The sequence below is a fragment of the Culex pipiens genome, chromosome 1, assembly GCF_016801865.2.
Source record: "Culex pipiens pallens isolate TS chromosome 1, TS_CPP_V2, whole genome shotgun sequence".
NCBI classification, from domain to species: domain Eukaryota; kingdom Metazoa; phylum Arthropoda; class Insecta; order Diptera; family Culicidae; genus Culex; species Culex pipiens.
Window position 1 is genome coordinate 33,577,120 of NC_068937.1, and position 13,138 is coordinate 33,590,257.

Sequence of the window (13,138 nt, forward strand, 5' to 3'; positions counted from 1 at the left end):
TCGCTTTCAATATTTTGACAAAATTCCTTCAACAAGTTGTTTAGAATAGTGCCCTACACATACTGATTCCTTTTGGTAACGATTATCCCATTCCTCGTAAAGTTATGGGAATCGTCATTAATCAATGATTGCCAACTAGGACGTCAATGACTGTGCCACAAAATTATATAAATTTTGAAGCACATTTGATTTACATCAAAAATTCTTTCAGTGGCTTCAAGAAGGCAACAACCGGCACATGCTGATTCCTTTTGGTTGTGAAGTTTGTTAAATTGAATTTAATACAGAATATTTTATAGTGATGATTAGTTTTCTTCGAAAATGATCAACGGCTTCACGTTAAACCAAACTGAAACTTTTTTTCTCAACTTTAAACTTCACACCAACTGATCAAAAAGTTTAACGCCGTGTTGCACTTTTAACATCTATAATCTCTATAGAGTTTTTTTAAGGACCTATATAAACATATGGAGGACAATAACTCATAGAACCTTTAAAAAAACTCTTGACATCTCGATTAACGAATTTCGATTCACCTATCAGAATGTAGGATAAAATTTCGTCGGACTGTGTATAATAATGTCTGCTCGCATCCCAAAACGAGCACACTTTCTTCGTGAAATATTCTAAACTGACAACACTGGTTTCATCGCTGCTCCGTTATGTCAAAAAGTGAAAACCAAAATATTGCAAATTGGTGAAAATTTCAGTGCTGTTTGCATAAAACCCCTCAATTTCCTGTCGATTATCGTGTTAAAATCATTTCTGGTGCTAAATCTATTCAAACCAAAGCAGAGATTTCATCCTACCCCGCAAATCACGCCTCCACAGAGTAACTTTACTGCGCAAACTATGACGAACCTGCCCGCTGCAGCTGGAACCACCTCGTCGTCGTCGTAACACCTTGCTGCTGGGGTAGCTGCACTTGCTGCAGTGCCATCTTTTTTTTCTGTTCGCTGCCTCTCGGTAATCCGTCGCAATAAGAAGCATGCTGGAGCAAAGTGGCGACCCGAACCAACAGCGGGATGACCTGGGTAATGAGGTTCCGGCCGCGAAAACCGGCGACAGCGCGGCGCCGGAAGTGGACAGCGGCGGTGCCGTTCAGCAGCTCCAGCAGGAGCTGAAGCGAATACGTAACGAGTTTGACGGGCAGCGGGCCAAGATGAAGGAGCTGTACCTGGCCAAGGAAGGTAAGGTTTACTGACCGCTATACTATCGAGGAACTATTGTTTGGTTAACATTTGGGTTACGAACGTAGCGGAATGCAAGCGGTTGGCGAAGGAAGCGGCCGTGGCCCGGAAGGAGCTGGAGGAGGCCAAGTCGCAGCTCATGGTGATGGAGTACAACAAGGAGAAGGACATGGAGGAGCAGAACAAGCGAGCGCAGGAGGAAATCGGGACGCTGCAGCAGCTGGTGCAGGAAACGGTGGACGAGTCGACGCTCTGCCAGCACGAGATCCGGAAGCTTCTGGACGAGAACGACAAGCTGCGGCAGGAGCGTCAGGAGCTGAAGGAAGAGCTGGCGCAGCAGGTAGGATATTGTTTGAACTTTTTTGGGCTTGTAGGATCGTTGTGCTGATTGCGCTATCGATTCCAGGATTCGCCGAGTCTGGCGCCGGTGCTGAACCAGGCGAAGAAGATCATCCGCAAGCTGGGCGCGGCCGACTCGAGCAGCCACGACAATCTGGAAGACTCGATGCGGAAGGTAAACAAATATGTACGTACTCGCAAAATTTCTGCTTCTTACTTTGGTGTGTCTTTTGTGTTTGCGGCGCAAATCGAAAAATTTACAAAAACGAGTAGAAATTCCGCTTTCAAATCGAGATTTCATATTTATGAAAGCTACTTTTAGGCTCAGGAAGACGCTGAAGTGCTCCGCTCGCTGGTTGTCCCGCTGGAGGAGGAAATTAAAACTCTCAAGGAGAAGCTGCGCCGCGCGTACGAAGATATGGAAAAGAATCGCGGTGACGATTCAGGCAAAGCGCCCGAATCGGCCCTGGTCGGAATGCTCAAGGAGGCCAAGCAGGAACCAGCTCCGGCGACGGAACCAACGCCGGAAGTAACGTGCGAGATGTGCACCAACTACGAGACCAAGCTGGTCCAGTGCCAGGAGCAGATCAACGGCGAACGCCAAAAGGCCACGCAGCTGGAGAAAAGCGTCGAGCGGATGCGCGAAGAGCTGGCCAAAGAGGGCGCCATGCGAGCGGACTTGGAGGCGCAGTGGCAACAGAAGCGCGAAGATCACAAGTCCGAGGTGCAGCGACTGAACGAGCAAACGGGCCGGGCCGAGCAGGAGCTGGCCAAGCTGAGGAAAGGCTACGCGCAGCTCAAGCAGAGCGTCAACGACGAGCTGCAGAAGCTGACGGACGAGCGCGAGCAGGTAAATGACGTGGTTGAGGAGAAACCCAGACGAGGGTTCTTTGTAAAGTATCGTAAGATTTTGGGTTGACTTGAGTTTGTGTAGAACTTTGCTTGAAAAATTGTTGAATTATCCGAAAAACATGCGTGTGTACAATATTTTTAAAACTCCGAAAAACAAAACCTCTTTCCCCGACCCGTCCCCAGGTCTACCGTCACTTGGAAGTGCTCCAAAAGGACAACGAGTTCCTCTCTGGCAAGTATCTGGAAAACTCGGACCAGCTCAAGGACCAGGACATCAACCTGCCCCAAAGCATCGACGAGCTGCACGAGCTCGTGCTGACGCTGCACGAGAACCTGATCGTGACGAAGACCGGCTGCGAATTCGCCGAACGTAAAACCCTCAGCATGCAGGACGAAGTCACGCTGCTGCGGGATCAGCAACACACGCGCGAACGAGACCTACGCCGAACCGAACGCGACTACACGAACAAGATCGCCCAGCAGGAGGAACAGCTGCGTCAGCAGTACGCCCACTACCAGCGCCTGGCCGCCCACAAGGAAGACCTGGAACGCGCCGAAGCCGAAAGCAAGCGCCAAATGTCCGAACTCCGCATGCAAACCATCGAACTGCAAGCCGCCAACGAAAAGCTGGACAAAGCCAACGTCGACCTCAAGAACAAGATGAGCGTCCTCCAGGAAGATCTCGCCAACAACGAGGCCGTCCAGAAGGACTTTGTCAAGCTGTCCCAATCACTCCAGATGCAGCTCGAGAAGATCCGCTCCGCGGACACGCAGGTCCGCTGGCAGGACGAGGACGACGTGGACCACTGTCCCAGCTGCCGGAAGGAGTTCACCGTGACGCGGCGGAAGCAGCACTGCCGGCACTGCGGCACCATCTACTGTCAGCCGTGTCTGGCCAAAACGGTTCCGACGGGGCCGAACCGGCGGCCGGCACGCGTCTGCGACGTCTGCCACACGCTGCTCGTACAGGACACGGCGCCCTACTTCAGCCGGGAGCCGCCGCAGTCGCCGTAGGCTTTGACGATTGTCCCCCTGTAGTACGTGTTTATATTCGTTACGACAAGTTTTAGTGTACATTTCTCGTCTCCGCTTTATCCAATGGAATAAATATATTAAAATAGAAGAAAACTAAAAACAAGGCGCTTTTGATAGAAACTAATTTGTTCTAGTTTGAGCTTTTACCTCGGTTGTGCAGAAACTGTTGGGTGTCGTTCGCCTTGTACGCTAGCTAGACTAAATTCCGATTGTGTAAATGTGTGTTTGTGTACTTGGACTCATTGGCTGTTTCAAACTCTACGTTTTTTGCACTGTACGTATTTTCAATCATTCAGCTAAAAGCGGCAGCAAAATCAAATTAAAAAAGGTCACTCTTCCCATGCTAGAATCACTTAAATGAAATGTAATCGATTCCAAACGCATGCAATTTGTTGAGTTGAATGTTACTTTTTATAATAAAAACTCATCAGCCTTTATTGGAACACGGTTCGTTTTGTTCACGGTGAAATATCACCGCCCTCGTTCGCTTTCCCCTTCGGCGGCTTTTGTTTACAATGCGTACCCACAAATTTCCCCCACTGCAGTCGGGTTTTCTCAACAATATGCTTCAAATTCCAATTTCGGAAACAGAAATCAGCAATAGTTTAGTTAAAAATGCAAAACAAAACAAACGGCCGCAGCTTGACGTTTGACGTTAGCGCGCAGCCCAGCAGGCCGAATGATGTCGGCTGACATCTTTAGGCAAGCTGGAAGCGCATGCTTTAACGCGGGGCTTTGTTTTCATTTCCTTTTTCCGTTAGTTTCTTTTATCGATATCGCGATCGTATTTTTACTCACCCACACTGTAACTGAAAATCGCACTTTGCTGAGTTCGTTTTCGCACTGTTTCATAGGATTTTTTCAGTTCGACTACGATGTCAAATGACATGAGGAATTTAATTCCTTTAGAATTCAAAAATTCTGAAATTTTGGACTTCTAGAGTTTCAGAATTTCTGAATTTAAAAATTTAAGAAATAAAGGAATTAAGAATTTAGGAATTGAAAAATTTCAAAATTCAAGAATCTAATAATTTAGGAATTTAAGAATGTAGGAATTTAAAAAATTATGAAATCAAGAATGTAATATTACGATCATAATTTCTCGACTCACGAGATTTCTCGATAGTAAGATTACGACTTACCATCGACAAATTACGACTTACCATCGAGAAATTACGATCGTAATTTTACTATTGAGAAATCTTGATCGTGGATCGAGAATTTACGATCGTAATTTGTAATACCATTTTTTGATTTTTTTTTATTTAAACGAAAAATTTCAAAAAATTAAAATTGTCAAAAAAATTTAAAATTGTCAACAATTTCAAAATTTCTTAAAAATTTTATTTCAAAAATTTTAAAGTTTGTTAAAATTTTAAAAAAATTCAGAATTTTTATTTTTTTTAAATGTCAGCAATTTTAACTATTTTAAAAAGATTTAAAGAAAAACTTTAAATAAAATCCAATCCAATAACTTTTTAAAATTTCAAAATCAATGGCGAAAGAAGATCTGCTGTACTTAGGGCGTGCTTTTCAAGTTAAGGGCGTTTATAAATAAAACATTAGCAGAACACTTAAAATAAAGATAGCTACAGTCCACAATCGATTATCCAAAGGCCTCGCAAAAATTTCACTTCGGTTAATCGAAACTTCGGATAATCGAATCACGAAAAAATATTTTTTTTGTTAAATTTTTGATTGTACTAAAATGATTTAAATTTTTGCAATGCAAGATGGCAGTGACGTAATATTGAAATGCATTTTATTATTTAATAGGCTATTACTATTCAAATTTGATTAAAACCGTGATTAAAACAAAAATTAAAAAAAAAAATTTCAAAATTTTTAAAATTTAATTTTTTTTAAAAATTTTGAAATTTTTGATTTTTTTTTATTTTTTATTTTTTCATTTTTTGAAATTTTTTAAATATATTTTTTTTTATTTTTAAAATTTTTAATTATTTTAAATTTTTTTAAATTTAATATTACGATCGAGAAATCTCGATCGTGAGTCGAGAAATTACGATCGAAATATTACGATTGAATGCAATAATCACCACGTTAGAAGAATAAAAAAATCTAACGTGGTTATTGCATTCGATCGTAATATTTCGATCGTAATTTCTCGACTCACGATCGAGATTTCTCGATCGTAATTTGTCGATGGTAAGTCGTAATTTGTCGATAGTAGATTGAGATCATTCGATCGTAATTTCTCGATCTACCATCGACAAATTACGACCGACGATCGAGAAAATCTCGATATGGGTTCGAAGCTCGTTTTGAAAACTTTTTTATTTAATTAATGACTTTAAAAAAAACCAAAAATTCAAAAAAAAATATAAAAAAATTCAAAATATTCAAAAGTTTTAATTTTTTTTAAAAATTTTAAAAATTTCATAAATTTAAAAAAACTTAAAAATTTAAATTTCTTTAAAAATTTAAAAAATTTAAAAAATTTAAAAAATTTCAAAATTTTAAAAATATCAAAAATTTCAGAAATTTTACAAATTTCAAAATTTTTAAAAATTTCGAAAATTTCAAAAATTTTAAAAAAAATTAATTATTAAATTTTTTGATATTTTTGGAAAATTTTAAAATTCTTGAAATTTTAAAAATTTGGAAAATTTTAAAAAATTAAAAAAATTTGAAATTTCTAAAACTTTTGAAATTTCTAAATTTAAATTTAAAAAAAAATAATTATTAAAATTTTTGATATTCTTGGAAAATTTTAAAATTTTTGATATTCTTGGAAAATTTTAGAATTTTTGAAATTTTAAAAATTTGGAAAATTCTAAAAATTTTAAAATTTTTGAAATTTTTAAAACTTTTGAAATTTCTAAAATGTTTGAAATTTTTAAAATTTCTAAAATTTTTTAAATTTTTAAAATGTTTGAAATTTTTAAACTTTTTAAAATTTTTCTAAAATTTTTGAAATTTTGAAAATTTTTGAAATTTTAAATTTAATTTCAAAAATTTTAAAAATTTCAAAAATTTCAGAAAAATTTCAAAAAGTTTAAAAATTTAATTTTTTTTAAAAATTTCAAAAATTTTAAAATTTCAAAAATTTTAAAAATTTTAGAAATTTTAAAAATTTCAAACATTTTAGAAATTTTAAAAGTTTTAGAAATTTCAAAAATTTTAAAATTTTTAGAATTTTCCAAATTTTTAAAATTTCAAATTTTTAAAATTTTCCAAAAATATCAAAAATTTTAATAATTCAATTTTTTTAAATTTTTGAAATTTTTAAAATTTTTAAAATTTTTAAAATTTGTGAAATTTCTGAAATTTTTGAAAATTTTAAAATTGTTAAAATTTAGGAATTTAAAAAAATGAATATAAGAATTTGAATATTTAATAACCTTAAGATTTGAGAATCTATGAATTTGAGAATTTGAAAATTTAAGGATTTAATTATTTAGCAATTTCAGAGTGTGAGAATTCAGGAGCTTAGGAATTAATGAATTTAATAATCTAATAATCTAGGAATTTAGGAATTTGAAAATTTAAGAATCAAACAATTTAAGAATTCAGGAATTTAAGAATCACGAAAAGAATGTGCACCTTTTCTTGACCGCGTTCCGTCCGACCTCCGTACTTAGCGTCAAGTGAAGCTGTCATCGTTGAATAAATCTCAGCGTGGATGTAATTTTTGATCAATAACATTTATTTTGCGGGCACGGGGGACCCTTAAGCATAAAACTGTTAGTTGTTGCTGCTTCCTGTAGACATAGATTTAATTTAACCTACAGGATTTCACGAAAGTTTATACACCTACATTTGACCGTTTGTGGATGTGAGTTTGGTTTCTGCGTTGCAAATGTTGCTGTCTTTAGAGTTGAAATGCACAATTAATGCTGAGTTGAAAAAAGGTTGCCTTGCTGTGAAAAGCCTGCCAAGAAACTAAACTAAACTCGCAGGGAAATCGCTTTTGTAACACGTTTAGCTCGGGTTAAAACTATTTTAGTTAATATCAACAAATTTTAAGCAATAACATTTCTTTATTTATTTTCTTCCACCATTCTTTGATTTTAGCTTTAACTTTTTAGGAATAAGTTTGAAATCATTCAAATTTATCAACTTGACACTGCTCTAGAAATCCTGGGTAGAAAAAAAGGGAAATTGTTTATGATGCACTTTAATGTCGTAGGGCTAAAACATAGTTTAACATTTTACTTCGTTGATCCGAGAAAATAGTGGTTGTGCTTTAGTTTGTATGTCTAACGCAAGTCTTAAAATAAATGCACACGACGACGCGTAGTTTTATAAATATCATTATTAGTTCAGTTAAGTTTGAGGTTTTAAATAGATTTTCTGTTTCTAGCATGCAACGATACGCGTTGTAGTTTCCTGTTTTGAATTTTTTTTTTCACTGTTTCACAATTACAAGAGGTGATGGGAAAGTTCGTCTCTGCGTTTAAAAATGCTCTCGCGTTCAAATCCTTAACAACAATCTCTCTCTTTGGAAATGTTTCGCAAACGTGAATTTCTACCGTACGAGTTCAACTCTTTTTTGATTCTCACTATGCTGTTGTTGAAGTCACCGGACGAGTTTTCTAGTGTCCCATTCCGGAGGGACCTGGTCCACCAACTCCGCCGGCTTGTGCGTACTTGGAGGAAGATGGTCCCCGGTCGTAGAACAGCATGTACGCCGGCGCCGACAGGGCCTCCTCGATGGTGACCTCCCGGACGACCGTGTCCGAGGTGTAATACCATCTGGAAAAATCGACAACAAATAGTAACGAATTGTACGAGAAATTGAAGCGTTCCGCTACTCACTTGTGTGAATTCCGCAGCGCGCCCCGCCGGTACGTGATGAAGTGACCGCTGTTGGCCTCGCCCGAGTGCACAATCACTGCCAGCAGCCGGTACAGATTCTTCGGGAACATCGCCCCGAACGTGTACGAGCCAAAGTTGAACGCACTGCCGACGGAACCGACGGGCGTGGCCTGTTCCGTTCCGCCGCCGGCAATTCCCTCGTACGCGGCCGCACCCAGGCTGGCGGAATACAGCGACATGGTGCTGCCCCACGGCGTCGACATGGCGCTGTTCAGCGAGGGCTGCACGAAGCTGTACGGAGCCATCGACAGCGTCTCGGGGAAGTGGACAAAGTCCTGCCGTTTGTAGGCGTGCCCGGTGGGGAGCCACGTTGTCCGCGCGATGTGAATGCACAGGCAGGGCGGGAGTTTGCTGAAGGTCAGGGTTTTGGTGTGGGACGTTGTTTCGTTGCAGGACTCGCACTGGACGCCGTTCAGGGTTTCCGGCTGGATGAATTCGGTCAGCAGGTTGCCGAGGGATATGCCCGGGTTTTTGAGCTCCGGGAGGGACAAGGTGATGCTGTCGAATTTGTCGTACCGGACGACGGATTTGTAGCCGCAGCCGGAGCAGCACAGCTGGCTGCTGAGGCCACCCCGGAAGGGGTGCGGGACCTGGATCTGCTGGCGGTCACCCCAGACGGACACGCGACCCGGACCACGGGTGAGTCGTTCCAGCGATCGACACGAACCGGACGAGCGTTTGTTGAGAGTTCCGTTTTGCTGTTGCGAACCGGTCGCTTCGGTGGCCATGATGGACCGGGGTCGACTCGGTCGGCCGGAAAAGGTCGAAATAATCGACGGTGGCGACCCAATCGCCAGATCCAGCAGCGAGTTGTCATTCAACGCGAGCGAATCTTCCGTTTCGGTGCACGTCGAGTGCGGAGAATCCGGCGTGTGCGCCTCGGACCTCGCGTACCGCGTCAAGTTGGTACTCTCGTCGTACTCGGCGTTGCAGAAATCGGACAACATCGCGCTCGAAGGCCTCGCCGGTGGCATCATGGCCTGCAGCTCGTCCTCCCCGAGCGCGTCCGACAGGCAACCGATCTTCTTCGGTTTGGCCACCTCCTCCTCGAGCGAGTTCAGCAAAACGTGCAACAGCTCGTGCGTATCGTGCTCGTCCGGTGGAATGACCCAGCCGAGTGAATTCAACGCCCGGATGACCGCCCCCGGCGAAAACGGATCGCCCCGCAGCGTCGGATGCGTCCCGTTGACCACCTCCAGCACATTCTGCAGCGAACTGACCAGGCTCTTCTTGTCCTTGGCGTTGTGCAGCTGCAGCCAGGCAATCAACTGCGGACACGCCGCCAACGCCTGCAGCAGCGTGTTCAGGAAGCAGGTCTTCCCAAAGTTATGCAATCCGGCGATCTGACCCCTTCGTTGACGTAATCTCGAAGAACCTTCAAAAGCAAAACATTAGCGTAAACAAAGCACATTATCCCAGTTGGCCCTGATTCGATTATCGATTTTTCACACTGACCAGAGGGGCCCCAAAACACGAAAGCACCGACGACGACGGCCGCGGTCACTCCCGCGGCCATCATCAACCTGTCGCCGTCCATCTTCTAGCTTCGCTCTCCAATCCCAAACTACAAGCTACGAGGATTATTCATCACCAAAAACGAAAATCTAATCACTAAAATGGCACAATCGATTGATCAGTGGAGAAAAACTGCACCTGCACTGGGCGAATGATAAAAAGTGACAGTCAGCAAATCGCGCTGCGCTGTTTTCGTTTGCGGGCCGGGGGATGTTCGTCGATGGCGTGACACGCACCCGCTCGTGACATGTCAAAAGTGCTCGCGAGGAGATGTGAGCCGTGCGCGCGGACGTAAAAACATCGAAACTGCACAGTGGGCGAAAAAGTATCGAGAAAATTAAAAGATTTACCAAGAAATCAAAAAGAGAGATATGAGCCAGTTATTGTGAAGGCAGACAAAAATCAAAATATGAGCGCAACCTGTCAAGGCCTGTTGCGCCACAGGCTGATGTACACGCTTATTTTTTCGCGCAACAGAAGAGATGCGCACTTCGGTTTGGTGGTGCGCAGATAATATATGGAGTGAAACATTCACAACTGTCATGGAAAACTTTACAGCAGCTTGACAGAAAATTTAACTCTATGTTGCACTTTTAATATCTGAATACCCCATTACCACGGGCTTCTTATAGCTACACACAAAAAAATATTACTGTAATGACAGAAGTAACTTACTTTTGAATTAAAAAGTGCTGAAAATTTGCTTCACTAAAAGTCGATCTCACTACCAATAGATTTAAAAGTTTTAACTTTTAATACGACTGGATTATTTCTTTCATTTTGTCGTTTTCGTGTAATCGTGTACGCATGCCTATGTCCCAAATGTAAACAAACATTTTGGTAGTGCCGGTGGTGAGTGAGTTGTTCACGACGCGAATCAAATCCGAACGCGGCCGCAGCCGGAACAAGTACGAAAAAGTTAATTTTCAAGGCGAGGAGAAGGATCCGACGGAAGAGGAGGACGACGAGAAGCATAATCGGAGGTGGTCAGCGCGGATGTTCCACTCGGGGGGTTAGGGAAAAGTTGGTTTCGAAAAGGACAAGGCCATCTTCCTGCTTGACCTGCATCAACCAAATGCACAACCAAAGTTGGTAAGAAGGAAGCATCGATGTTTTGTGGGATTTGTGATTGTTGGATCAAACATCCAACTTTGGTCCCGCCGTGCGATCGCTATCGGCGCCGGGCTCTACCATTTTCCGCGAAAAGAGCAACTCGTTGAATCACCCCCAACGCGAGCGTGGTGAGTTTCTGAAACGTCACCTGACGTCAAGTTTGTTTATGTTTACTTCTTCGTCTTCAGTGATTAGTTCTGTGATATTTAATATTGTGAACTTAGCTTTAAGATGTGAGAAATAAATCGCCCTCTTTTACTTTCGACCGCCGAAGAGGCTGGACGCCTCTCGGCGCACCTGGAACAACCGTGTTTCATTTCAACCCGTGTCAAGCCCTGAGGGATCTTCTGTCCGCCCATAAGTCCACTGCTGCTTCGGTTCCTGCGAGTTCTGGCCATCCACAAACACAACGTAGGAACGCTGATTCGGCATCTGGCCGAACATTTGTTCGGCCAGGGGGCCGACTCAGAAAACTGCGGACGACCCACCGTTTCTTTTCAGGTTCCAGGATCCCATCGATGCAGCAGCGGACAACTCCAGCGGACGGTAAGTAGCGGCGAACCAGACTTCCAGGTAAGTAAAACTCAAAGGTTTCAATTGCTCCGAGAGAGGCAACTTGCCTTCTCGGAGGTTGGATTAGAAGAGATCGTTTATTTTCACTTTTGCTTACAGGTTAATTATCACAGATTGAATTCGTAACAAATAACAATACTGCCCTACGTTGTGTTTGTTTTGTGTGGACTGTGGAGTGACAATGAGTTATTCACCACATTGCTTTGGCGAGGTGTGCTTTGTTTACTTAGAATTACACCGTGGAACACTAGAGATGTTAGGGTTCCAACATACTCCCCACCAAAAACGAATGTTTTTAAATTGCTCTCCTAATTTCTAAATTTGTTTTCTCGGTCACAAGCTTAACTAGTAAAATGGTTGAATTTGTTTGTTTTTGTAGGACGCCTTTCATGCAATTACCGAAGATCGGAGGTCGCGATGTGAATTTGCGCCGGTTGCCGGAGATCATCGAGGAGATAATGCTGCAAGCGTTGCATTGAAGTCGATTTACATCTAGTTTTTGAACAGGTACGAAAAAGTTAATGTTCAAGGCGAGGAGAAGGATCCGACGGAAGAGGATGACGACGAGAAGCATAATCGGTTTTGATGGAAGTTGGAACGAGATCTGAAGAATCTGATCAAGAACATCTTCCCGGAATACCGAAGAAGTCACTGGTGAGTATTGAGAACGTGTTCAGTGTCTAGCCAACTTAACTTATTTTCAAACTCTTTCAGCAACTACCCCACAGAGTAATCCAGAGGGAGCACTGGCATTTGATTTATGGTTGCGTTACGCGGTACATCGTGGTACATCCCCCCTTCAGGAAAAACTTATCATGATTAGTTATTTCTTTGCTATCTTAGTTCACTGGATTTTCAAAGGCGTTACGTTTTTCAATGACAGTTTTCCTTGTCAGAAATTCAAAACAAAACTGAATCAGTTGAAAATTCTTAATTGTTAGGTTCCTTTCGAACAGTAAATTATTTTTTTCCGGTAAATATTGTCACCAACTTGGCGAGGATACCAACTTTTAATGATTTAAACAGTTTTATTAGCCATGTAACAGTACGGGAGTCGTACGATGTGCAGCAAGCTGAACCGAGGTGAAGGAGAACCAATCCCACACATGAATGCAAACCTTCCTCGGCCAGGTTTTGCAGGAAAAAAACCCCGCTTTTGCGCCAGTGTGGCTCCGATTGCCCTAAATTGCCGGAAGGTTTGTTACGAGCCCGACTAGTTCTGCTCAGGGCTTATGAACATAATTTTTATTGCCCTGGCAAAATGCGTCAAGGACGACTTGGGGAGCTTAATCTAGCTGATCTGGCCTGATTTGTGTCGCTTGTCCGACGTGAAGTTGATGTTACGTGGCCGCTCGATGCTCGTGCAGCAGCTAGCAGGAATGCGGATGAACCCTACAGCTGCATACACCGTCTGCTGTTCGACGACTTGTCGTCAGATGACTACGTGCAGGAAATGGTCACGCAGATCTGCGCTTCTCTGTGGTGGCGCGCAAGGTAGCGCGACCTGATTGGCTTCAGCAGGATGTTGATGGCACTGCGGGGTCCTAGACACACGATAAAATGGCGTACACGTGTGTGTCGAGCTTGAGTGGGTGCTTGTGTGCGAATTGCGGAGAATGCCCAAGTGCGTCAGATGCGGTATTAGCGCCGTAGATGTAGACGTCAGATGGATCGCACCCGTC

At 42.3% G+C, this 13,138-nt stretch overlaps 2 protein-coding genes across 3 annotated transcripts; one reads left to right on the top strand and one right to left on the bottom strand.

The window, feature by feature from the left end:
• The first annotated feature begins 668 nt into the window (after positions 1 to 668).
• On the top strand, positions 669 to 3,852 carry LOC120419300 (rab GTPase-binding effector protein 1-like). 2 transcript variants are annotated; one of them, XM_039581965.2, is made up of 5 exons: positions 669 to 1,190; positions 1,259 to 1,530; positions 1,597 to 1,716; positions 1,852 to 2,379; positions 2,565 to 3,852. In XM_039581965.2, exons 1-5 carry the CDS (start codon positions 989 to 991, stop codon positions 3,393 to 3,395), a joined length of 1,953 nt encoding a protein of 650 aa, XP_039437899.1. In that variant the 5' UTR covers positions 669 to 988; the 3' UTR covers positions 3,396 to 3,852. The 2 variants fall into 2 exon arrangements, with proteins under 2 accessions (XP_039437899.1, XP_039437900.1); XM_039581966.2 differs by having other exon boundaries at positions 1,597 to 1,704.
• Positions 3,853 to 7,553: 3,701 nt separating this feature from the next.
• On the bottom strand, positions 7,554 to 9,903 carry LOC120419298 (ubiquitin carboxyl-terminal hydrolase 30 homolog). The gene is made up of 3 exons (XM_039581964.2): positions 9,711 to 9,903; positions 8,196 to 9,630; positions 7,554 to 8,132 (listed from the first exon to the last, which is right to left on the bottom strand). The coding sequence occupies exons 1-3, from the start codon at positions 9,790 to 9,792 to the stop codon at positions 7,973 to 7,975; spliced, it is 1,677 nt and encodes a 558-aa protein (XP_039437898.1). The 5' UTR covers positions 9,793 to 9,903; the 3' UTR covers positions 7,554 to 7,972.
• Between the last annotated feature and the right edge of the window lie 3,235 nt (positions 9,904 to 13,138).